General features: G+C 34.3%; 2 protein-coding genes across 2 annotated transcripts in view; one reads left to right on the plus strand and one right to left on the minus strand.

Moving 5' to 3' along the window:
* LOC124358133 overlaps window positions 1-25,104 on the plus strand; it is a 36,243-nt gene extending 11,139 nt beyond the window's left edge. The window contains exons 2-8 of the mRNA XM_046810426.1: window positions 15,865-16,072; window positions 19,306-19,409; window positions 20,666-20,709; window positions 20,867-20,873; window positions 22,657-22,812; window positions 23,358-23,614; window positions 23,837-25,104. Coding sequence (XP_046666382.1) covers window positions 15,865-16,072; window positions 19,306-19,409; window positions 20,666-20,709; window positions 20,867-20,873; window positions 22,657-22,812; window positions 23,358-23,614; window positions 23,837-25,037 — 1,977 coding nt within the window. The 3' untranslated portion in view covers window positions 25,038-25,104. The remainder of the gene's footprint in view (window positions 1-15,864; window positions 16,073-19,305; window positions 19,410-20,665; window positions 20,710-20,866; window positions 20,874-22,656; window positions 22,813-23,357; window positions 23,615-23,836) is intronic.
* A 1,288-nt stretch (window positions 25,105-26,392) lies between these two features.
* LOC124358134 (jerky protein homolog-like) lies at window positions 26,393-26,995 on the minus strand. Its single transcript, XM_046810427.1, has one exon. The coding sequence runs from the start codon at window positions 26,993-26,995 to the stop codon at window positions 26,393-26,395; it is 603 nt and encodes a 200-aa protein (XP_046666383.1).

The raw sequence follows: 26,995 nt of genomic DNA on the forward strand, positions 1-26,995 counted from the left end.
GATTTGCGTAACTAAATTAATACTCTTTCAAATTTGTATTTGGAAAAGCTGCACCAATGACAAACCGTAAGATAGGTATGAGTGTATCAAGCCATAATAGGCCGTTTTCAATTCATTCATAGAACAAAATTTAAGAGCTTGCTCAGGACATAAATCCCAGAAGCAGCCTTTGAGCAGACGCTTTCGATGCAAATACTATAACATTTAAGTTTAGTTTTCGTCAGGCCTAAAATGAAAGTTACGTTGTACAATGCAGAGTGAAACTCTAAACTTTGAATGTAAATTCGTCGAATAAAAGAACATCAAATCGGAAGAGATAAACTATTGAGTTGAAATGTTACAAAAACACGCATGATTAAAACTTTCGCTTCATCAACCGACATGAACTTGCTGGAATAGTACAGCAAACACAAAACGTTAAGGGCTGTTTTAATTCGAGATGGCCGCTCCCATCGATTTGTATGTTCATTGTTAAACCTGGTCATGGCATGAAGCGATTGTGCACGCTACGGCAGGGTTGTAGAATTAATAACAAGGTAAACAAATGGCAGATCAAATAAATAGCTTTATGCCCATGGCACCGAACGTATCGACGACCGACCTCACGGTATCGATTACTTGTCAGTTGGATCTCACGGCATTGACTATGTGCCAGTCGATTATCACCTCACGGCATCGATGGTTGGTCGATTCTCGACCTCATCGTATCGATTGGGAAACAATTTCTTAGCTGCAAACTTGTTGCTAGGGAAACAATTTCTTAGCTGCAAACTTGTTGCTAGTGGGATGGAATACTTTTATTAAGAGAGTAACGAAAATTAGAGTGTTTTATATTTATCTTCTAACCAATTCTTTCAAAAGTGACGTTGAAATTTCCTTTCAATAACATGCATTACAAGTGAACCAAAAAATAATGTTTACCTCTAACATTACAATTAGGCTAATGGCAATCCTAGTAAAGTTATACGGCAAAGCAAAGACAGTTCCAATTTCTAAGTTGTTTACCCCCCCCCCCCCCCCCCCGTCTGAAAGGGTATGTTAAAATGTAATTCACTCATCTGACTTTAGAATAAATAAAGAAGATATTGACAATATAAATATTCATATATTGTTTTTGACGGTTTTTAGTTCACATCATACTCCCTGAAATTGGTAAAACTCCGACTCTAGAGTTATGTGTACAACACATATTGATTGATATTTTGATCGCAAAATATATGTGTAGGAGATTTTATTTTATAGACTAACATTGCCACGTGCATTTTTGATTAGAACTTACATCCTAACTAATATTATAAATGCAACTATGAGTGTTACGCTTTCACGCGTAAACTATTGAAGCGGTTGTATTGAAATTTTAGATGGACATTCTAAGAGTCACTGGTAACACACAAGTCTATTCTTATTTCGAAAATCCCTCCGGGCTACGTCCTAATGGTCTCTAAATTTGCGAAAAATCATATCTTGGTCTCTAAAGTTGCATTAAAGCAAAAACTAATGTTGGTTAGAAGAGCCTGTTCAATTTAAGCAAGTGTTCGGTATAAACATTGTTTTATAATAATAATAATAATAATAATACTCTTTATTGCATTAACAATAGTTTCAATTGCATTGTATGCGTCATAAAATGAAATTTAAATTGAAACTTTAAAATAAAACCATAATAAATTATTAGGTCTATTTTTCTTAATCACAGTATGTCATGAAGCACACAACATGTCATAAAGATGTCATTCGGTCTTTATTTATCTATAGATAAAGCACAATCAAATGTAAACATTAATTTAACCACTATTTTGAATTGTTTAACACTTATAGTTTCACGCTCTTCTTCTTCTTTTATCAAGACCTTTCAAATTAGATGTCATTTAATGGGTCTTTACACTTACCAATTTTGAGCCCCCCCCCAATCATTTTGGGGAAATGGGCAAAGCTGTAATAGTGACTAAAAAGTGCACTTCTAATTCTGTTGAACCAAGTTCCATCCCTCCATCTTTATCCTTAAAAAATAAACAAAGTGTATTCATACTTTTAACTCACACTGTACTCGTATATTAGATAAGCACTGCAAATATATCAAGAATAAATTAAATTAAATTACTTAAAATGTTTATTGCACTACAATTTTGAGTATAGTACGAACACAATGTGATAAGAACCATCTACTGAGGCTGAAAGGATAACAGAGTATATCATTGCTAAATGTTACAAACCAGAACACTGTGCTTTCAGGACTAAATTAATCTATCTAATATTCAGGTGTCAAATATGCTTGTGACATAAAAATGGTAAGATTTCGATCTTCCACTCTTTCAAATTATTCATTGTCAATAATATTTTTTTTAACAGAGGTTAACATACAAATTCAGATTGGTAGATGACTTGGGGCGTTGAACAAATTATTTAGTACTTCAGTTTTGTATTGTTGTCGAGACAGTCAACCCTTGCCTTGCACGTGTCCCCCCTCCCCTCACCACTGTAGGCGCGTGTCGTCCTAGCCACAGCCGGGTTGATGGTTCTGACGTTATAATTTGTATAGTCACATAATCAAGTTTGTTTGGAAAGCATGTCTGCACTTTGAAGGGATACTTACTGGCTCTACTAAAGATTCAGATATGTTTCAGTTTATAAATCAACATTCCAAATCCAGAGGTTTGAATTGTAAAAACGGATAGAAAATGAGTGAAGAACGGTTTTTCATTTTCATGTGAACAATAATTGTGCGAGCGGTTAAAGTTACAAGTGACAGTTCTCCAATACATATACAAACACGGCATGAGTACGAAAAACTCGTGTCGCGTAAAAGTCTTCGTTGAGATTGCATACACAATTTCATGTAAAGCTTATTTAATTCTAGATATGTCCTGCGAACATAAAAACAGACAAAAATAGGATCATACAGAAAATAAATTTTTTATACCCCCAATAGATTTGTGACAGCCTACTTAATAATAGGCTGCAATGACGCTCATCCAAATCTCATGGATGGATATGCACCATCATAGAACTCATTCTTGTCTATGTTCTAATGAAGCTCCATGCAAACTTCAAAGCCTATAGGTCCGTTCGTTTTCGAAATATCGTGCGGACAGACAGACAGACAGACAAACATTCAGAAATGGAATTTTTCGAGTCTTCCGAGCTATAATAACGGATATGAGTCAAGCTTCGAGATTTGAGCAAATATAACACAGACTCAATCAAGTAAAGAAGAGAAGTAATACGACTAAAAACTTATATGAATGACAAATTGTGAATCGTATGAATGACAATGATTAATTAATCGTACAAATGGAACAACTGTATGTGCCTTTATTTTGTGAGCCTACTATAATTTGACATCAACTGGTCTAAAAGTTTAGTTAATTTAATTAGTTATCATACATAAATCCCATTTAAAACACTTCTTAATACTGTAAAAGAAAGTATTTAAAGTCAACGTAAAGTAAACAGTAAGGTACGTTAGATTGATTAATAAATTCAATAAAATGGACTAGTAAATTTGTAATATTTATGTAGTTATTCATCATAACCATTCCATCGTTAAGCTAGAATAAAATGAACTGTGTTTTCTTATTTGCTTTGTGCTAATCAGTAACAATGAGGTTTAAGTACAACAAGGTAAAAGTACGCCACACCATGTGTAGCGTATCAGATTTCGCTAGGGTTGCACGCAAAATTTCATATCTGTATCGCTCATTTAATTCTCTAGATGTCCTGCGGACAGATAGACAGCAATACAATCATACATAGAATAAATGTTTACATCCTCTAGCACTCTAGAACTCATTCTTGTCTATGTAGAAAAGAAAGTTCATACAAAATTCAAAGTGTTCAACTTAAATCTTCCTCGAGATATCTTGCTAGATGATACGTACATTCAAATGTATGTTCAGTAAGTTAGGTTCTATAGCTGTGTTCGAATAATCCAAGTTCGGGTAAACTAACGAGGGTACTACAACGCAAGAGTAGGCCTACGCTTAAGTCCAATATTGAAACCGACATTTAACACTGACTCCAGTCTATTATGTTTTCTTTATACTCTACAATTAAAAATGTCACTTGTTAAAATCTCATGTGATTTTAAACACTAAATTTACCATTTATTTATTTTACTATTTCCTTGTTACCATCATGGTTACCCATGAAACCAATATTAAAGTATTCGCTAACGCTCAGCCATAGGGTGAGAGGCTCCTTCATAGAACTCATTGTAGCTAATATATAAATAAATCTTGTGATGATGCAAAATTTTAGGTCAGTTCGCTTTCGAGATATCACGTGGACAGGCAGACAAATGAACTTTTTCAAGCACCACGAGTGGTAGACTTCGCTAATGCTCAGCCAATAACGTATTTTTTGCGATTGCATTGATAATAAAATGAATAAGTAAACATTTATAGATAAGAACTTATTTTATGTTCTATAATATTCTCCTGGAACGAACTATAACTGATGATAGAACAGATAAGAAAGTGGATATAGTGTGAGAATGTACTCGGTTCACAGCTTGAGAACACGCCAATACCTTTGTTGCATGTGCAGGGACATATTTGTAAGCAAATATCCCCTCCTGTATCTGGAATACAAGTTATTTTCAACACAGCAATAAACTATGTATGCGAATGGGTGTAATTGTCTCCGGAATGTAATATAGGCCCGTGTCGACTCTCGTGGTTCTTGTACTTGGCATACACCGATTTTTGCTTACTTTAAACAATGACAACTGTAAAGTTCGGAAGTAAGATCCTGACAAGCGTATCTTTTAAACTTTTAGGACCTCCAATATGATCGTTGATAATATTAAGTCGGCTTCTTTCATTGCTACGTTCTTAGTGTCCGTATACCTTAGTTTGTTATTCATCGTATACTGCAAGTACTCTCAGCTCTCCCTTATAAGATTGGACGTTCTTTTTGGTTCTTTGTTACTTGAATGGAATTCTGTAGTAAAATATGATAGATCGACATAACATGTAGGGCATGGGTTTAAACGTGGTGAAAATTAAAAACAGTATTTCTTTAGTACAGATGAACAAACGTTGAAAACAAATTTGGCCAGAATTTTTAAATGGACATCAACATCTATTCACCGGGCGTCATACATGATTCTCTCCCCCCTCCATTAAATTCCTTATGGATAGAGATGAAGTGCTTTACTTGCATGTTTACATATACGATCAACTGAGGAGTTTTTTGTATACGAAACTTTTGGAGTAGTTTGAGGTAAGTCAAAGATTTTAAATAGGAACCCTGGAAGTGAGGTTTACGGGATTTGTGTAATACACTTTACTCTTGAAAAACCCACCAAAAGAAAAAAAAATCGATTGTTGAAAGGTCAGGTGAACGTACCAGCACAACGTCGACTTATCTATCTGTCCGGAAATGTCTGATCTAAGAACGTTTGGACAAACAAATTGTAATGTGATGGAACACCGAACTTTTGAAATAAAAGCTTATTGCAAGTTTATCGCTGGAACAATGTCATTTCGTAACATGCCTGTATTTACACCAGTTAAGTTGCCGTCAATAAAGAATGGCCCAACTAAATGAATTAAGGACAAGGATCGATTACGCCTGCCAAATCATCACACGCAAAAAGATAATTATTTTACTATGATTATTGATTTCTTTGAAGTAATTTCTTTACAGATTTCAAGAAAAATCAGGCTTTGTTTTCCCAACGCAAATTGGCAATGCAAACGGAGAATACGAAAATAAATTGCCAAGAACTGATTAACTTAAACGCATATTTGGAAATATCCACCATGTTTTTTAGCAGCCAAAATGTAATTTCTCGTGTATAAAAGTTTTTTTAAACATTCCTTACAGTGAAAATCAATGATTAGACAGTGTTTTAAAGGTGTTTCTCATGGACTTCTCACGGGCCAACTTGGAACACGAAACAAAGGAGGTTATTGAAGGAGGAGCTCTTCTTATTGGAATACACTACTTTGTAATAATTTATGAACGAAAAGTCACAATTCTCCAATAATTTTATTTTTATACACGAGGACTTTCAGCATAAAAGCGTCAAATATAAATATAAATAGCAAAATACATTTATAAAAAAATTATAAAGTATTCAGAAAAAAATATTGACATAAACATAACACTTTGCACAACGAATAAGATAAACTATCTAACTGGAAATCCAAAAGATAAAATTTTAAATGAAAATAAAAGTGGGGTGTACAAAATTAACTGTGAAGACTGTGATAAGATTTACATTGGCCAGACAAAGCGAACCATTAAAAAAGATTTAAAGAACACGAAAGATATTATAAATACGGACAAACTCAAAAATCAGCTATTGCCAAACATGCATTTGAAACAAATCAAACTTTTAAAAATTTAACATTATTAAAACAAGTCCATAAACAAGAAGGACTTGACGCTTATGAAACATTATACATAACAAAACCTAAAGATAAAATATTGAACAATGATTTTGGACCGATTCAAAATTCACCCTTACTTTAAAATATAACAAAATTCTTTTTGGCCCAAACTTAAGTTAGTGATTTCGCTTAAACTCAGCCTACAAGCACGTTTCGTTCATGAAGGAAATGTGGATAAATAGGCGTGTTTACAATGTTCTTCCAAAGTAAAGAACCCTTCAAAAATGTGAGAAGGTGCACCAGCTGCCCTGAAGCCAAATAATAACACGCAAGGGTGTTGTAAGCTGCGCGTGCGTTATGGGCGGACGGGAGGGTGGATAATTGGGGGCAGTTTAGCGGCAAAGGATTAACAATTAGAGGCGGAGTGAGGCTGCCATTAATCAACAAGGGATTACATTTTACACGCTGTCGCCCGCGCCCCGCTATCATAGACTCGGCACACAATCAAATCTTCCCCTGACTGCGTACTCCGCCCCGGCCACACCGGTGGCTCATCATACTCATTCATGATGAGCAGCGCCGAAAGTTATAATAATAATCATCATATCTATCGATATGCCCTCAGACGATTTTACAATGGCACATAATCGTTTATGTATCGATAAAAAATCTATGTATCGACATTTATATAATACATCAGTACCCATACACCGGATTAATTCTACTGATCTGAAAATGAAATGAAATATTTTCAAAACAAATGCCTATCGCACGAACTTTTGGTTTTTACATAAATTAAATACTGAAAGAGGGGAGATGTACAACACGCTATTCCGTAGCAAAAATGTAAAATATGCATATCTCTCATACATAATTAGGTACGACACGTGATAACGAAATATCACAATCCTCTTTGATCATTTACTTTTTCATTAAGTTGTTGGCTGAGCGTTAGCGAAGCCTATCTCAAAGGAGTTTGACAATGTTTTTTCTGAATACTGAAATGAGAGATGTACAACATGCTATTTCGTAGCAAAAGTTTAAAATATGCATATCTCTTATACATAATTAGGTACAACACGTGATAACGAAATATCACAATCCTCTTTGAACATTTACTTTTTCATTAAGTTGTTGGCTGAGCGTTAGCGAAGCCTATCTCAAAGGAGTTTGACAATTTTTTTTCTGAATACTGAAATGGGAGATGTACAACATGCTATTTCGTAGCAAAAGTTTAAAATATGCATATCTCATGTACATAATTAGGTACAACACGTGATAACGAAATATCACAATCCTCTTTGAACATTTACTTTTTCATTAAGTTGTTGGCTGAGCGTTAGCGAAGCCTATCTCAAAGGAGTTTGACAATTTTTTTTCTGAATACTGAAATGGGAGATGTACAACATGCTATTTCGTAGCAAAAGTTTAAAATATGCATACCTGTTATACATAATTAGGTACAACACGTGATAACGAAATATCACGATCGTCTTTGACCACTTATCTTTTACATTTAGTTGTTGGCTGAGCGTTAGCGAAGCCTATCACAAAGGAGACTGGTAAATTTCTCCTCTGTCAGTCGTCCAGATATCTCAAAAACTAATTGAGGTATGGACTTTACATTTTGCACAAGCTTCGTTTCTATATCAGAAGACAACACGTGATTATGGGGCTTGTTCCTCCACGGGATATGGCTGAGCGGTGGCGAAGATTAACTTTCCGTAGGATATCTAGAGAACGAAGCGAGCTACAGAATTTGTATTTTGCATATTTTGCAATCTCTGAAGAGGCTGGCAAAATCCCTCTTTTGTCTACTTCCTTCTCCACCTTTCTGTTTTCCGCATGATGTCTTAAGTAAGAAGTTGACCTATTGACTTGAAATTTCGAATGCAACTACTACGAAGTCTCATAACTTGTTAAATAATTAAAAGCACTGTAGCAGGTAGTAGTACCTAAGTTATATTTTCTTACACCTCAAGTTAATGCAAACTTCAAAGGTACCTTATTAGGCTATATTTGTGTTGGTTTGTTCATTAGATTTTATGGCAGTTCAGAATTATCGAAATACATTCAACGAATTAATCGTACTTCTAGAACGATATCTACGTTAATACATTTTATGTTAACATAATAATGATGTATCCTCTTACAGAAATGTGTGTTATTTATATTTATCTCCATTTATACGAAATGTACAATTGAATTAGCAGCCATTTTCTATCGGGACGACATCCCCTTGTAAGAGGCTTTATTCAGTTCTCTATTATCTTTCACCTGAAGTTGTTACAAGATGATTGTAACTGTTTCGAATTTGTTAGTTACTTTTTAACTACTTGTTTTGGAAAAGTATGAAATTAAAGAATACTTAAAAACAATCTTCAAGTTTCAACCGAGATATTTCAATGTGTTTTGGTTTATTTTGCATTAATTATATAAACTCATTCAGTCATTCACATTCATTTAACTCACAACATGCACTGCATGCACTCCAAGTTCCCTTGGTTACCACTTTGTATACGGATTATCTTCTACTTATATTGAAATATAAGTTTTGTTAGGCCTTTGTGTCGATTATGTTTTAAATGTGAATTTTATTTTCTTAAACACGACTAACTATAGATTACCACTTAATAGGTTTTTTCACGCGGGAAAAGGAAAAAATAAAATAAAAATGAATATGACAGTTCACTTGGCAATATCGTATGTTATTAAATTCGTCTTCTTATTAGCAAATTACATGTTACTTCTCTATTTCGATAAATATTTGGTATTTTAATAATAAAATTTACATTTCTATGCTACGATTATAGCCCAACGATAAATAATACTCCTAATTGTGTTTAGAAGTACGAGACATCAATGAGGATCGGGAGTAAATCTTAGCCAAGACAGTACACAATTTTCCTTTTTTAAGCATTGAAACCCATAAGTGTATCAAGTATCTACAAATTGGGCTTGTTTGTACCTTTAAAATATCTTATAGTGTTAACTAATTGCATACTTTCTAAAATATTGTTCTTAGATTGAATATTTTGTTTACCAAATACGATATAATCGTCCAGGAACTGAGAGCCATTTTTCATTGTATAAGCACACAACCTAGTTTTTCTTGAAGTCGAAGGAATCCTCTTAATGAATGAGTTATTCTTAGGAAATAAATCGATCGTCAGCCGCACGTTTTAGTGGAGGTCAAGATGGTACGGTTTTAAAAGGGTTAAATAGCCTATGAAATTATAGTTTTTTCCTCAGACGATATTTTTCTTAGTTTGACACGTTTAAAACCAACTGTCATATACGTGAATAAGTGTCAGATCGGTGTCAACTCTGTTTATGGGATATACAGAGCTCGATGGTGATATACATATTATTATGTGTCAGACGATTAGTTTTAGTGCATGAAGCCAGCACGAATAAAATCTGAGGGGAAAATTGTTGTTTTATATTTTTAATCTTTTTGAATGGTCTCATTTCGACCTCCACCAAACTTAGCGTGGCTGGTTATCAATTTCCTTTTTGGCAATAAGTTTTTCTATCGATGAAAGAAACCCCCGGTTGTGTGCTTATGCAGTGAAAATTTACTCTCGGCTCCTGGATAGTGTGGCATTTCTCGCGTGAATAAACTAAACTACACGGTTTGGTACTTAAAGAGGAGAGATAGACGTATCCAGATTTGACTCATTGTTATCATTATAAGAAGCGCTGTTAATTATTATGTAATATAACACATATTTTAGAGAATATTATTACCACTACACGACAAGTTTGTAATTATGTATTAGGTTAGTTCTTTACCTGAAGAAGAGATCAGATTGCAGATCTCGAAACGTAGTGTTACTGCTTTCTTGTTTCACCGAACGATAGCAAATATCCGGAAAATCCTTTTCCTTCACACTACACGTCAGTTAATATACAAGGTGTTCAGTAAAAGAGTTCCAATGCTTTGGGATTTTGTTTTACACATAAAAATTAGCAAAACAGTTCATAAGAAGGTATTTCCTAAAACCTTTAGTAAAACCAAACATGTCACAGTTGAGAGGTATCAGCAAGCGTATCTTTAAAGTGACCGTACTCGTTTATGCGTTGACAGATTTCGTTGAAAAAAGTACCGTTGGAATTGTCATACAAATTTCTAAATAACTAGTATCTTTTAAAATTTGTAAAACCTATTTAAAACATCAGGTGCCTAACAAAAGACAGAATCTTAGTTGCTCCCAACTTTTGCAAGCATACCTATAAAGTGACCGTACTCGTTTATGCGTTGACGGATTTCTTTGAAAAATTACCGTTGGAATTAGTTAGTATAAAAATGAATAAATAGTTGGTATTCTGTGCATTTTTTATAACTATACCGGGCTTTTTTGTTATTTGACTTAAACAATTGGAACAGATGCCGTTTTCAAACGGTTAAAATGATTTTATTAATATTTTATTTTCATAAAGTTCTACCAAAGGTTAATATAATTGTAAAGTTTTATAACTTTATATTAACTGGTTTAAAATATATAGTTTTTATAAAAAAAAAAAAACACATACAGACTAATAGATGGAAAACTAAAGGTTTTATGACACACCTTCATTTGAACCTTTTTGCAAATTATTTTATGTGTAGAACAGAATCCCAATGTATTGGAAGACTTTTACTGAACACTGTATAATTTACACAGTTATTTAACTGTTATACAACAATGAGTATAGTATTATTTTTGGACAGTCATAGGTTTAGTTGCTATAATTTACACTGGTAAAATTCCCAGACGAAAGTTAGGTATTACTATAATATATAAAGCTCAACAACTAAAATTTGGAGTTGCGGTTATGGCTGTCGAAAAACGCTATTAGGCTATTAGGTATTTGGAGTAGTATAACGAACTGAGGAACAAGTGATTGGAATCTCTGGACGGCAAACGGCCAAACAAGCAGTTGTAAAGGAACATAACGATTTGCCAGGACTGTCAGTAGATGTCAGCGGCGCAGCGTATCGCCAGTAATTGAATAAATGGCAAGCACATGAACTGCCGGGCTGCATGAAACATTCCGTGCCGGCCCAACCAGTTGTAGGCTAGCCTGGTCATCTGTCTCGTACTCTTCCGCTAAGCGTACACTTAGGCTATATTGATATCCAAAGTTAAGCTGATTCAATTCTGGTGCCATTCATACGAGAATTGTTTCTTAACAGACTATCATCCGTGAATACATGTAATTTGCTGTACAGTTAAGCTTCTGTTTGAAAATAATTATAATTTTGTAACACTGGATAAAATAATATTGTTCAGTTCCGTGTCAATAGTATACATGCACATTTAATAGGAGCTATAAAATGTCTAAACAATCTAAACCATTACGTTTTTGTGTCGTGATGTTTAATCGTTAGATTAGTTTTTAATATGATAGTTATTAATTGAACAAGGATCTTCTTTCTTAAAAATTAGATGCACTTTTGCGGTTTTTAGGAGAGAGGGAAAAACTCCTGAGTTAAAAGGCAAATTAGTTTATTGCGTAGGAGTTTTCATAATATGCCTTGAAAATTTTTTATAAACCACGTGGCTCTCGATTCCAGAGCTTTTTTTTTACTTGAAGTCGTTGAATGACTTGATCGAGCTCTTCGTCAACTACAGGAGCCATTGAGACAACAAGACTCTGTTTACGCGCAGAACCTAATGGAAATCCCCATGCGGCTGTGATGGACGAGGATTTTGCCCACAAGCAACTGACGCAAAAAATACATTAAACTCGTCATCAACCTCAGGAGCATCACGCAGAAGTCTGTCCCCAATTTTGACTGGAATCTGTTTGAATTCTTCATTTTTACTGTTTATAATGTTCCATATAGTTTCGGAAACGTTTTTGGAGGAAAGAATTGATTGAAACGTTATAAAATTACGCAGTTTGGATTACCTTGGTTTTCTTTTCTAGTCCGAAGTCTCTTTCAAAATTGACACCAGAAAAGTATTGCATACAGTAGGAGTAGAATTATTTAACTAATGCACGTTCTGAGAAAATATAACGGACATAGCTATGTCTAGTTAACCTGTAGTTTGTAAAAATTCAGGTTGTTTGTATTTCGGAAATATTCTGTTATTCCTTAGTTCCAGTACTATATGGTTGTCCCAACAAACTGAAAAAATATTATGTAATTATGTAAAAGTGCATGGGTAACAACAGGTTTTTACCAAAGATGCATGTAATTCATAAATGTCTAATGAAACTAATAATAGATCAAACTGTTAAGTAATGGTAAAAAAATAAACAACATTTTCATCGTTTTTAGAGTTTTATTTTTGACTTGGAGAAGTTGATCTTGATGATAGAAAGCATTATAAAATGTGTTACGTAAACATACGTTACAAATAAACGGTTCACAAGTATAAATTAACACCTACGTATTACAGTTACGTTTGCTATCAGGCGTAAGTAAGCAAGTAAGTAAAGATGTCTTATTTTGCCAAGCGAAGTTAGGACTGAGAAGCCCTCTGTTACACTTAACCTGGGGGCCAACGGCTTAAAGGTGACCTTCGAACCACCACCAACGGCCGGGCAGGCGGGCTGTTTGCAAGGATAGGATCGCTCAGCGGTCACCCATCCAAGCAGCAGCCACGCTCGACGTTGCTTGATCTGGTTCTCTTGCGATTACCATTGTACCAGCTACACTACACCATAGGCTTGATTTGTAAACATGTTGAAACATGCACAGATAGAATAAAATATGATGGTTCTATTCTTAGGTGAACAACAATAGTACCTGTGCACTAGATCAATAGAGGAATCAATGGATTATTCTACACAAAACGAGTATGTCAATAGTGTGTAATAGACTCGTAATTGCAATGCGATAGAAAACGCTAACTGACGAGATTACCAGATAAACCACTCACACACAAGCGGGGCCGCGTCCGCTTATTCCACTTAAACTAACCCAATAGAAGAGAGCCGCGGAAAAAAGCAATTCGCTAAAACAGGATGAAATCGATTCTACACGACAATTACGGTGGTAAAGTTGTTATTGGGGAGGCAGGGGAGGCAGGGGAGGTAGGGGAGGCACGGGCAGATGGCGCGAGGGGAGGCGGGCTCATGTAACGACCGATACATGGAAATGCGAGAGCTAATTGTTGGCAAACAGCGATTGAAAGTGTCCCCGGCTGATCCCACTTGAAAAATAGGACCGGACACCTGTCGAGCGACACTAGCTAGCTACCCGGGCATAAATCATAGGACCGTCCGGGGATTACGGGATCAGAGGACATGTAGGGTATGTACAGCACAAGGGGCGGGCGACTTGCATCGGATTTGTTTTGTTTAATAATAAGCTTTGTTGCATAATTTTGGGGGTGACGTATGAAAAACTTCAAACATTTCAAACTCACTAGCGTTATCACTAGTTATGACTGTAGCAGTTAAAATGTTACGAGTCATAGTTTTCAAAAAGTCTTACAGCTACGTACTAGTAACGTAATTAATTCAACAATTCTTCGTTAGTTTTTTTTTTTGGCGGTGGACGGTTTGAAAGGATAATAGGATTTCGGGCATTATTGCCATTGTTTTATGTTACAAAATGAACAATATGCAATTTTACAAGGTTGAATAGAGTCAGAAGAACACGGTGGAGATCTAAAGGACTGGTCTGGTTTATGTCTGGCATTGGTTCAAATCTCACTGTTTATGTAAAGACTGACTTCCACTCTTATTCTGCTTCGTGGGATAGGTGAGTGTGGGTAGAATGAGGTTAAAAACAAGAATAGCCTCTTCTAGCTAAATCATCTTCATTGCTTTTTAGATTTTATAGGTTGAAGCTAGAAAAATATTTTATGCCAATATGTAATTACTAACCAGAATTATTCTGGAACCTTTCAAAGTCTCTTTTAGTCTTCTAGCTCCTTCTACCCGGAGAAAGCAACCCACTGAACATAGGCCCGAGAAGTAAAGAGTCATCTCTGTAATAAAGAATCAATATTAGAAGTAAAAATCCTTTCACTTTAAAACAATTTCTTACTGTAAGCTGGTGCTATTGGTTGTTGGTTGTATTCATGTTTTTACTCTCTGACCATAATCCTTTCTAATCTTTCTGGGTGCAGAAAAAAATAGTATTCTAGTTAGTCAATTTTTAACAAAACCGTTGTTATTATCAAATGGCGTTTAAAAACTTGTATTACCTGTCTGATTATTAAGATTTCTATGACTCGAATTCAAACTTAAATTATGCAAGAAAAACCTAAATGGAACTGTCAGAAATATATAAATGTATATACCATGAGTTCAAATTAGTTAGTTAGCCAATAATATTTCATTGTTTTCGGCCAGAGCAATCACATAAGGCAGTAGTTAATTTTGAAACTTTGAAACGACGCATTATGAATATTAAATGTTTTTAGTTAGTAGTCTGACATAAAACTGTTAAAACTGATAAATTATTGATATTTTTATTTATGATCGATGATTTTTGACTTGACTGTGGATTAAAACTTTACAAAGTTTGGTATTCTCTTTTGGCAAATATAGATGTAAAAGAGACTGATCGGATAATGAACACTTCCTTCAAATCCTAGCAGCGCTAGAACATTTTGTGGTAATGTTCTTCCTTAGATTTTTATAGTTTAGGTCTTAAGTAACGTTTGTGAAATATCTAAGGGTAAAATGGATGGCCAGAGCCAGCACTTCACACCCCGAAAGTCCGTTTTTACTTAAATGCATGAGTGGACTACACGGTCGGATTATGATCGGTGCATTCACGTTCGAATCGACTGTCTCCCAACACAACAAGTTGAACAGTATGAAAAGTGTTTGGTGCCTTATGCCATGCCGGTAGCAATGTGACAAACTCCTAATCACGTGGTATAGATTGCCACCGTTCCCATAGTGACCGCAATAAACGATATGAAGTTTTATTCGACATCGTAGTTGTGCCTTTATCTGTCGTTAGATGGATTGTGACACAGCAGATGTGTTTGACACTGAATAAAGAAGCTGTAAGCCCAACATAGTCTATGCAATAGGTTACGGCGGAGATTTCACACTCAGGTGGCAAGTTGAGTGGTTTGCTCGTTTTGAAAGTGGGTCAGGGAACGTGGCCTGGTCGTCACAAAGGGTGGGACAAACTATCTCGGCTGTTAGGCGAATCAAAACCAAGGTCCTCTAAGGCAGCATATGAACTTAGCAGATGGGGTACAACAGTAATCAGATGAACTGCCGCTTATTTAGGGTCAGGTAACCTAAGTTACGTTTGAGGTGTCAGAATTTAACTAATTACACCTAGGCATCAATAAAATTTTGGAGCAGCTAAAATTGTTCACTCAGTGAATTCTCATTATAAAGGTGCGCAGAACTCAGTATATCTTGTGTGAGCCGTTACAAAAAAAATTGGGTCTTCAGTATTTGTATTTACCCTGTATATTGAGTCTTTTTTGACATTTACTACAATACCTCATTATCAGTCACACACAATGCTAAGATGACACAGAAACAGTTTGTATTTATCGTAACCTTTTTTTACTTTCCCCACTCTCTAACGGATCCCTATTTTGTGTTGAAGCTAGAGAGAGAGTTCCGGCCGACACGTCTGGGCAACTGGGAGGTGCCCAAGTGGTTGCCGCAGCGCCCCAGGGCCCGCAAGACAACTACCAAGATCATCGCCAACGATCGCGGTCACCTCCTGCCCGGCGTGCAGCGTCCTCCGCAGAACCCTTGGGGATCCTTCAGAGGCACCTGGCAACTGCCCAACAAGATTTCCAGGAAGTATGGTACGTAACAGAACAAACATCCCTGGTCTCGTTGGAAGGTACACCAAACGAGTTACGTCGTTTGAATAAGCCTTGGTTGAATTATTTCTACCTCGATCCTTGAGATTGGGGCTATGCTACCTTGAGGCCTAAATTTGACCTTAACTCTCAAGCTATATGTATGTCAAAGAGTACTAAAACAAATTACTTAAATGATGACGTTTGAATGGGAATTTACATTGAAATAATACCAATGACCAATAATGAGAGCGGATCATCTAAAAGTCAAAATAAATCGTGAAAAAATGAGTTCATAGCGCAAAAGCCCAAAATTGCAGGCATAAGAAAACACTCGATTAAAACTTTCACAAACAAATAATGGACTAATTAAATGGGATTTAATTTAATGCATTAAAACTATAAAGGGTGTAAGAAATCCACGAGTTCAATTTTTTTTAGCAAATGTTATATCAATCGAAGCCCATCATGTACAGCTGGAAAATACCGCATCGCACATTGGTAAATAATATTCCACATTAAATTCATTAACTTGTAATATTAAATTCAATAGTATGATCAAATTTATGAAATATCAGTTCTCTTAAAAGAGTACTTCCTTGGGTTAGTTAAATTTGGTAATAGTGGACTCTGTTCTAAAAAATAGTAATCCCGATTATTATACATTTGTTCAAGTATCATTGCTGAATTTTACAAAACTATTTATTTAGAGAGCACACAGATCATTTTTGCTACTTCCTAGAAAGGAATGAGTTTTTTGTAAAGTTTTTATATTACTTTTTTTGAGTAATAAAAAACCTTTTATTACTCAAATAAATCTTAAAGATTTTTCATTTGAGTTCAGAACCGTATAAAACATAAAAGAACATAAACAGTACCATTATAATACGTTTCTTTGTTACTAGTTTTTAACAATTGCAAATTAAAAAATAAAATTTGGAGATAGGGGCAAATTTATGGGATTTTCAAAACATTAAAAGTTGTCTCAAAAACTTTATTTCCATGTTACACAATTAAAATTTAATTATGGTATACCGTGAGTATTGTTACACTAATTCTTAGCCTTAAACATGTATAAGATAAAAATTAAGGGCAAGATTTGAAACAACCTCAAAATAGAATTGCTATCACTAACAGACACAATGAAAACAAAATGACAGTAAAATCAGTCAAAAGTCAAAGTTTTATGAGTTGGCTGTACAATGGTTATCTAAAATTCAGTCCATAAGAACAATGTTAAAACCTCAAACATTTTTGTGGCCATATTTTCAATCATAGAAGTATGGAAGTATAGTCTCATTTTAAAGGTATGATTAATATAAATTTTAGATTTTCAATACTTTAATAGTTATTCAGAAAAGTTGTTTTAAAGTTAGCTTTTTATTATTTAAAACTGTTTCTAGTTCATTGCTTTACTATGCAAGAAGTATTCAACTCACAAGTAAAACTCAAAAGCTTACTAATGTGTATTAATCATTTCTTTAAAATGAAATATCCCAACATTCTGCAACTAAAAATAAGGGTGTATAATATATTTAAATTGTTCTTACAGGATAAAACTCAAAATAGTTTCACTACACCTGGTTCTTAAATTGATACTATTACCAACCTTAGCTCTTTATATGCATTTTAATGTTCCCCAAGTGTTCAAAAGTAATTACAATTACTATTTTTTTCAATTGTTCCAACAACCTTTAATCTTGAAGTTTGGGAACATATGAAGATTAATACAATTCAAGATTTCTTTACCAAACTGTTGTTTTTATAGCAAATAAAACAATATATTACTAAGATAATAATCCAAATAAAGTGGCAAAGGCCATAAGACCTTAAAAAAATAGGTATAACCTCAAAATATATTAAATGAGAGATTATCATTCTGATAAGAACTGAGTATATTAGCTAACCCCTTTGGCTTTGGTTTTTAGGTTGAATAAGGCATTGATTGCTTTACAATGTAAGCAGCACCTAATAAAAATATTTGGAGGAAGATATGTGTTTTCTTGCAAAATCATTTGGTTGAGATATTAGGTAGTTACAACTTTTTTACTCACTGAATGTCTATCTTTCATTGTAATGCAGAGAAGTACATTTTAAAACAGAGTAATAAAATCCAACACCATTGACTAAATTAGAAACAGCAGTGGACTGAAAATTTAACTATGTGGAACACCATATGTCAAGTTGACTTTTATTAGATATAAAAATATCTGTCTTTCATCACACAGATTTTATCTTGGTGAGAAAAACATCATTGCAAATATGGAATCCTATTATCCCCAAGTATTACCCAAATTTTATCTATGAAATGTGATAATTTATTTTTTAAAGATGTGGAAATAGCTTTTAATTTAATCTTATTTCTCACTTCTGTCACTATAGGCCTACTTCATCATCTCATAAATACTACAGGCTAGAATGAGTACAATAGTAATCCATGGAGGAAAAAAGAAAGATAGCCATAGACAGTCTATGCATACATCTCACCAGATAGTAATTAAGATTTTGTTGTCTGCAGACGTGTGTATGCAATGAAGCCGTCTGCTGTGTGAATATAAGTTTTTAAGGCCCTAATAAATCAAATATATCAATGGCAGATCTGGTCAGTTAATTTCAAAATTTAATTTTTTCAGCACTTTCAAAACTTCTGCCACTATACTAAATGCCCTATAATGGTCTGCCATTGTTGTTTTCAGTTAATAATAATACAGTAATATATTTTCAAATATCAAAACAGCAGATGTGGTCAAATGCATTTAAAATTCGCCAAAAATCAACACCTGACTTACCTGAGCGAGCCCCCCTTCCCCCTGTCCACCACTTTGAGCTTAGTGCTTAGTGACTTCCCACCTCATGTATGGGAGCCTTCATGTTTTGCATGTGTATAGGGGCCTCACTGTACAAATTCTCATGTCTGGTGAAATACATACAGGTAGCTTTTCACTGGCTCTTAGACTATTTTGTATGTAACTGTGTGCTAAATTTTTACAAGAAGAAGGAAACAGTTCACAAAAGTTTCAATATTTTTTAATGTGTAATGATAAAAACTGTTTTTAACAATTTCTTATCGTTTTTGTACAGCAAGTTTGATAAAAATGCAATACCATACAAATATATGAAAGAGGTCATATTACTAGTAAGCTTGGACATGATCATCATTAGGCTTTGTTCCCTGAAAAGGTAAGATATGGCTGAAGAGAATGGTAGTGACAAATAGTGAATGTGTACTGTTGCAGCCTCGGAGCTGACCAGGCCGACTGGAGCTTTGACGTCATGGGAGAAGCGATCTGCTCATGTGCCGATCATAGAACCAACTAAACTTCCTCCGGCAAGGCCTAAAGTATGTAGAGTCTTATTTTCATCCCTTTTCGTTTACTTCTGTAATCTTATACTCTTACTACTGTATATATACTATGGATTTTCTAATACTCATCAGAAGCAAACTCCATTTGCTTATAACAAACTTTATCATTTTTACTGAAAGCTCCAATTTTACTTCAAGAATTTCACTAACTACTAAATAAAACCCAAGTAACATTTATATAAAAAAGACTTTGTTACAAAATTTACATCAGATCTAGAATTGAAGGATAGCACATATTCTTTAACATTATATATCAAACAAAACAGTGATTGTACAACTACATGAGTGGTGTCTCGTATAATCTGGCATAGTGACAAATAATTTCTTAAAAGTGGAACATGATGTTTCCTTTCAAAGTTTACTGCTTCTAGATCTACATCCGTAAATGCTATATGCAAATGAAATCTTCAACCAGTACCACTGTGAGCACGCAATATGTAAATAAGGCACAATATTGTTTCAAATACTTGACTGTAGAACACTATTTGTCATTGCATAGCTGCAATAGAATAATTGTTTTTGAAAGATACTGCGTTAATACAAGCTGTCATATAGACTAATTGCTATTGCTGCATAACATAAATAACTTAACGGTAACATAAATATTTGTAAGTGGGTTTGGACCGTTTTCGTGCAAAAACGTTTGGTATGGTCAATCGAAATGCTGTTGGCGTAGAATGAACACCCTTAAACAAATCATGTTATATTTTATATTAAAGATGTGTGTCAATGACATGTTCATTTCTTACCCACAAACTCTGTCATCTTACCTTTTCCTTCGCTTTAGCTGCAATAATTGAAATCTTTGAATATAAAACCAGTAATTTTTATATGATTTTATTTTAATATCACCACTTTTTTACCACCATATAAAACCAGTAAGATGGTTGTTTATGGTTGATGATATTGAAAATTTAATGCTCAATACACAGGTTTGAAAATTGTTCTCCGTAATCATTTATGTCCGTTATATTATATGGATATATACTTTTTTTAATCATAATTACATTCTAGATAGTGTTCTGTATCACTATTGGTAATTATTTGTTTGCTTTTTGTATTCTTATTGCAAAGCATTTTAGTATATTTTTTGAACTCTTGATTTTTTTTAGACTCTGAACCACTCCGCTTTTGTTGTATGTGGATGATATGTTATCAATACTATGAATATCTTTTTTAATTTATGAAAATTTGTATATAATGCAATTTTAATTTATTTTATTATTTTTCAGAGTGCACCAAGTTTTGGAAATTCAAATAAAGAACTTGATGACTTGCATCCTCCAATATACCTTGGAATTTGAAGATTTTCATCCTTACTTTGGGTCATTTTGAATTATAACAAATTATCACATTGTTACAACTGTTATATCTGCAATTTTAAATGAACCAATATGTTTCTAAATAAACAAAATTCTTTATATTGAATACAGTTGTAAAGTAAATGAAAGTTTAATATGTTAGATTGTATTTATTAAAATTTTTAATAAGCAAGATTACAGAAATTTTATTGTTTTTGCGCTGTCTCTTTTTCTCTATCTATTATTAGAAGAGAGCAACAAAACAGTAGTAATTTTTCATTTTGCTTCTTTATGAACAAATAACAAATTTATTCTTTATGAGCATAACCAAAAAAGCATTTTACTATCTACTGAAATGAAAAGAACGCCTAAATTGAGTTTTACTTGAGCCGTTTATACTATTGTGGCAATCATAATTTTAGCTGCATTAGAACTTAAAATCTATTCCATCCTTATTTTTGGTCATAAGATTATGAGAAATGAATAATTTTAAAAAATATGGTCATTGCGTGTGTAAACGCTATCTTGGGTTTTCTAAATGCTATTTCCTATTCAGAAATAATATTACATGATTTTTACTTCATAATCAATACTCAATAAGCATAAATTTTGTTACAAGAAATACTCAAGTGTTTCAACACACTTTAATGAAATCTTTAAAATTAATCTCCTACCATAATTGTATAACCAAAATTAAAAGTGTAAAAGTTTTACTGTAATGGGGTTTACATTGTCCTTTTGGGAGAAAACTGAAAATTGTTCTCTACAGCCAATCCCAAGTCCCAAATTATTTATCAAACATTAATTGAAAATAATTATACTAAGATGTTTCTTCTTCCAAAATTTTTGAGGCCACATACGTTGTATGTTGTAGCATAGATTTATGTTTAAAAATGTATTTATTATAATCTACAGCAATAATAATAAATTTTAATTTTTAGTATTTAAAACTACATTTTAGTTCTAACTCAAAAATGATTACATAGTTTACATTTAAATAATTTATTTTTCAAATATGTTTCATATGAGGCATCCACATGATGTACCCTTCTATTTAATAATATTTACTATTTTTAGTGATACCAACTTCTTTTTTAAATACAGTGGAACTTTGGACATTTATTCAGTCAAGAGATCAATTAAATTTTTAATTGTCCAAGAAATCAAATTATGCAAGACTGTATTATGTATTTAAGAATGTCAATGAACCGGAAGAAAGGTTTTAAGTATCCAAAATTTAGAATTTTAATTGTTAAAATTATCCAAATTAGACTGTATTTATTTATTTGGAAGTAGGTACATTATGCTAAGTTCATACATGTGGGATGTTGATTGGAGATTAAAACTTTTCTGGTTACACTATTTTATTTTTAAATTTTAAAAAGTGCAGTTTAAAAATCCCAATGTTTTGATCTGCCATTTTAAGATAGTAAAATAGTTTTGATAGCAAATTTCATCAAAATGTTTTTATAAAAAGTCTCTTTATTATCATTATAAAAATTTTAATCAACACCATCGGCAATCTGAGCTAGCTCATCAATAAAGTCCGATTCACAGAAGTTAGCCCGTTCACTATTTCCTGTTGAGATAAACTTTGAAATTTGTGTGTGTGAACGGTTTGTGCTTCAACTCTCATCATTAGTGCTTACTCCGTCTTGACACCATTGGCAAAAAAAACTGTTTGCCCATGACTTCCTGTTGAGATACAACTTTGAAATTGGTGTCAACAGAATATTTATGTATTTACTGTATATATATTTAGATATATATATACTCAAAAATTCACATTGAAGTTAAAAAATACATTGAAAAACCAAAATGCAATAGCAATGCATGTATCTTAAAAACTCTTCCTAACGTTCAATGCATAACTTGTTATCCCTCACTTGAATTTGAATTTATCACTTAATTGTGATGAACAGGTTCACAAGGAGCCAGTTGAACACAACTTGAAACAGATTGAGTACAGAGAGAGTCCACGTAAATTGAGTCCTCTACCCATCAACGACCGGCAACTGTACGACAAACACGATGAAAATGATTACTCTCGTACACTGGCTTACGATCGGGCTCCACAGGTGAGTCAAAACATTAATGGTGGACTAGGTAATAAACTAATTATAGTATGTATTTCTAGCTTTATAGCTGACACTGTAGGCTCTGTAGTGTAGTAAGGTGACATGCTAGCTTGGCAAGTGACAGACTCAGCTTCAAGCCCAAGTGGAACAAGCACTTTTGTAAATCGATCTTCATTGAAATATAACTGTAATAAAACTCATGTATTTTTTACCAGTTTTATTTTTTTCAAATAGGGGCAGAGTTGTACCATTTTAATAAATAAAAGATACCATCAAACTGACTCATCACATATTTAACACTGAGCCCATATTAATGTTTAAAATGCCACTGAACTCTACAAGTGGTAATCCAGAAATGTAACATTTTTGTTTGAAGAAAAACAGCACTTCAATATTTTGTTATGTATGAGAGAGTCCCATTTTACAAATTTCAAATACATCTATCAACTCAAATTTTACAGTAAAAATTTCAAAGTATGTGTTGATATGTACACAAACATCACTACTAATACAGCTCAAACTAAAATATTGATGTGAATTCACAGGTTGTCAATACATCACAGAATGTGCAGGACGATATTAACGAGTACACAAAGACTGTCCAGTCTCCATTGTTAGAAGAGAAGCGCAATGGGTTCAAACGGGATCCGTCTCCACCAGACTCTGGTGTGGACTTAGACTACCCTCCTCAGGGCCCCCCGCTGGCCAGCGTGTATTGTAGCGCTCAGGTCGCCAAGAACTTGGCATTAGACAACCAGAAACATCAACCGTTGCCTGACACCATTGAGGATGCTTTGTACAGGTACTGTAAAGTGTGATACCTGTTTGAAGTTTTTACACATTAGAATATAGTTTAAAGACTTTTGAAGAAATCATTATTTCACCACAATGAATAGGAGACGATAATAAGCTTCAAATTGAAAAAGTAATTAATATTTTGTTAAAACTAAGTGTAAACAATTTATTGGTTTGAGCAAACATTTTTTTTTTTAAGTGGAAGAAAATAATAATTATGTGATTTCAGGTCAATGCAGCTGAAGCAAGCCAAACACCCAGGAATGGGACTAAATGTGGAGCCCAGAGCCCTAGCTGTTGGGGTCAAAGGTTACGGAGCCCCCGCTCCAACTCAGTGCAGCAAACTGAAGGTCTATCGACCAAAAACTGCTGGAGCCCTGCAACGACGAGAGTCCCACGATGAAGTTCGGCCCAAGACATCACAACCTAAACGTAAAGAGCACATGTCAGAGATAGAGCTCGCACTCTGCTGGGACTTCAAGCCTGTCAATCCATCAGATGAACCGAAACGATCCCCTCACATTGACGGAAGCAATGGAAGTGCTGCCCCGGCTGTATTTGCAATGGTACATCAACCTTCTCCTATCCCTCCAGAAGATGCTAGACCGTCACCTCGTCCCTCTCTGGAACAGAAGAAAATGGAGAAGAGGCTTTCCGCTGATACTATAAAGTCGATATCGAGAGAAAGTGCTGATAGGGCAAGATCCAGACCTAAAACTGCTTGGTCGGATGACACAAAAGCAAAGCATTTACAGGAGCGTTTGAAAAAACTCCAAGAAAGGTCTAACCCTTCTGCGGTAATGGATATTATAAACAATAACGCTAAGGAGAACAGCAGTCCCAACATTCTTCCAGGAGAAAGCAGAAAAAGTTCTGCAGCCTCACATGATTCCCGAAGAAAAAGTCTAAGTGGCCAACACTCAATTAAGTCGTCTGAATTAGATTCACAAAAATTATCAAAAGAAAAACACTATCAAAGCTCACCAAATCTCACAACAGCTGGTGTTCATACAAATGGTAAAAACGGAAAGAATAGGTTACTGAACTCTCGGCCATGTATGGCATGTGATTTGAAAACATCACCTCCGGGGTCTCTTCAAGAGGCAAAGAGACCTAAATCGGATTACAAAATGGCATTCAAGGCTGGAAAGCCAAATGGCAGTGGTAACGATAATTTAAACGGGAGTCAAGATGTTTCTAGTACTTCGTCTAGACCTCATACTGCCAAACAACTTCAGATACCAAAAATGAAAGCACCTTTTGCCAAAAAGAGCTATTCAATCGGAACATTAGCTCCTCCGTTCTCTCTGTGGCCTGGAACAACGGGACAGGACTATCCGGAGCACTGGAGACTAGCTTCTGTATACCAGCATTCTTTCAAACCGGTTGAATTGAGGAGAAAACCACTGCTACAGAGTGTTTATCAATAAGTCCATATACACAACATTCTTTTAATAATAATTTTTTATATAAAAAGAGAAAATAAACTTTTACAAAGAAACTGAAAAAGAAATATCACAGATCAATTTTAATAAAATATGCGAAGTATATGTACAATGCAGAATGAGATATTTGTATAACAAAAAAAATGTTAATACAAAAATGTTAATACAAAAATCTGTTTAAAGTTGGGTAAAATCACATAAAAAGTTATAATAAAATGGTTGAAATATTATGTGCCTTCTACAACATTTTGAAGGGGATATTCTTAAAAATGTATTTCGCCTTTTTTGGATTGTAGGAATTTGAAAGAAACTCTTATTAGCACCAGATGTGATACTTATCATTAACAGTACCTTACATATAGTATTAGATATAACTTCAATCACAGCATTCTGTCCTGTTTCATCCATCATTTAAAAGCATTTATCTAGAAATTAATTAAGCTATGAGGCATCAAGAACTCGTATCATCCATATTTTCCTTCCAAACTCTTATAATGTACTGTAAGTAAAAGATTACTTCAATAATTAAGCTTTGGTTCTATTTGAAATCTTAACATTCTAAGTAACATATTGATCTTAAAACAAAAACACTTTTTAATCATTTAAAATAACATATTTTTAAATTTCAGACTATAAAAAGTAACAGAAAAAAAGGAAATATTACACACTCAAAAAATACAAGTTTTCCCCGCAATGTTTAGTTGTATTCAAAAATTTGATTAATAATAACAGATTTTTTAATCTACAGTAGAGTCCCGCCGATCCGAACCCCGCCAATCCGAAAATCCGCCTAATCCGAACACGGCTAGGAGAAAATATAAAATTGCTAAAAAGGCAGGAAAATAAATTAAAACCAGTTATTATAGTAAAACGTAAGTTTTATTTCTCAAAGCATTTACTTACTGACATATAGAAACTGAAATTACATTTGAAACGTTTTAGATGATACATACATTGTACGGAATTTATACTGTTAATAAATGAAACATAGTACTGTACTGTACTGTATTTATAATGTACAAACCCCTACGCAAAGGCTTAGCAAATAATTTGTACTTTAACTTGGACACAATAAGGGATAAAAACGTAAAACAAAACACTGCAAAACCCAACACTTTCTTTAAGACCTAAAGTCAGTGATCTTCTTTTGACGCAACACACTAAAACGACTGGACGATGCAATGTTTCGCCAACGCCGAAAGAACATTACGTCATTGGGAGTAGCAGCGGCATGTTGCTCGACGTAGCGTAGAGCGAGGTCAAAGGCACTTGCAGCTGCGCTGTGTGGAACAATATCGGTAGTTTGGGCGTCTCCCTCATCCTCACTGCTACATGAGTCATCAGCTGGGACTCCTTGCACCTGTGCCACGATGTCTTTCGTCTGTGTACTCCTCGAAGCCTTTGTCATCTACAGCCGTCCACTCATCAACACACTCCTTCTCTACATTTTCGCATCCCGGTATTTTTTTTACAAGAGGAAGAAGTTCGCATTCATTTACCGGTGGAACAACCTCTTCAACAAACTGCAGATCAGGCCAAAGATTTTTCCAAGATTTCTGCAGAGCTCCTACGCTTGTGTTCTCCCAAGCCTCTGCCACCCAGAAAATTACATCTTTGATCGTGATTTTCTTAAGCTTTTGGAGAATTGTGAGGTCTTCATTTTTCCTCAAGCAGGCCTTCGGAGCAGCTTTTTTCCGATAATTTTGCTTCAACGCTTTGTAGAACTCCCTTGGTCCATTGGTTGTATGATCGAAGTAACGTTTCGGTGGTAGAAAAATGGCTTTTATATCACCAATAACCAGCTCTAAGTCATCCGGATGGGACGGAGCGTTATCTATGAGTAACAACGCTCTATCAGGCAGTCCATTTTCTTCATTGTAGGCTCTCACGTTGGGCACAAATTGTTTCTTCTCAAACCATTCTTGAAACAAAGCACGATCCAT

The sequence above is a fragment of the Homalodisca vitripennis genome, chromosome 3 (assembly GCF_021130785.1).
Source record: "Homalodisca vitripennis isolate AUS2020 chromosome 3, UT_GWSS_2.1, whole genome shotgun sequence".
Lineage (NCBI taxonomy): Eukaryota > Metazoa > Arthropoda > Insecta > Hemiptera > Cicadellidae > Homalodisca > Homalodisca vitripennis.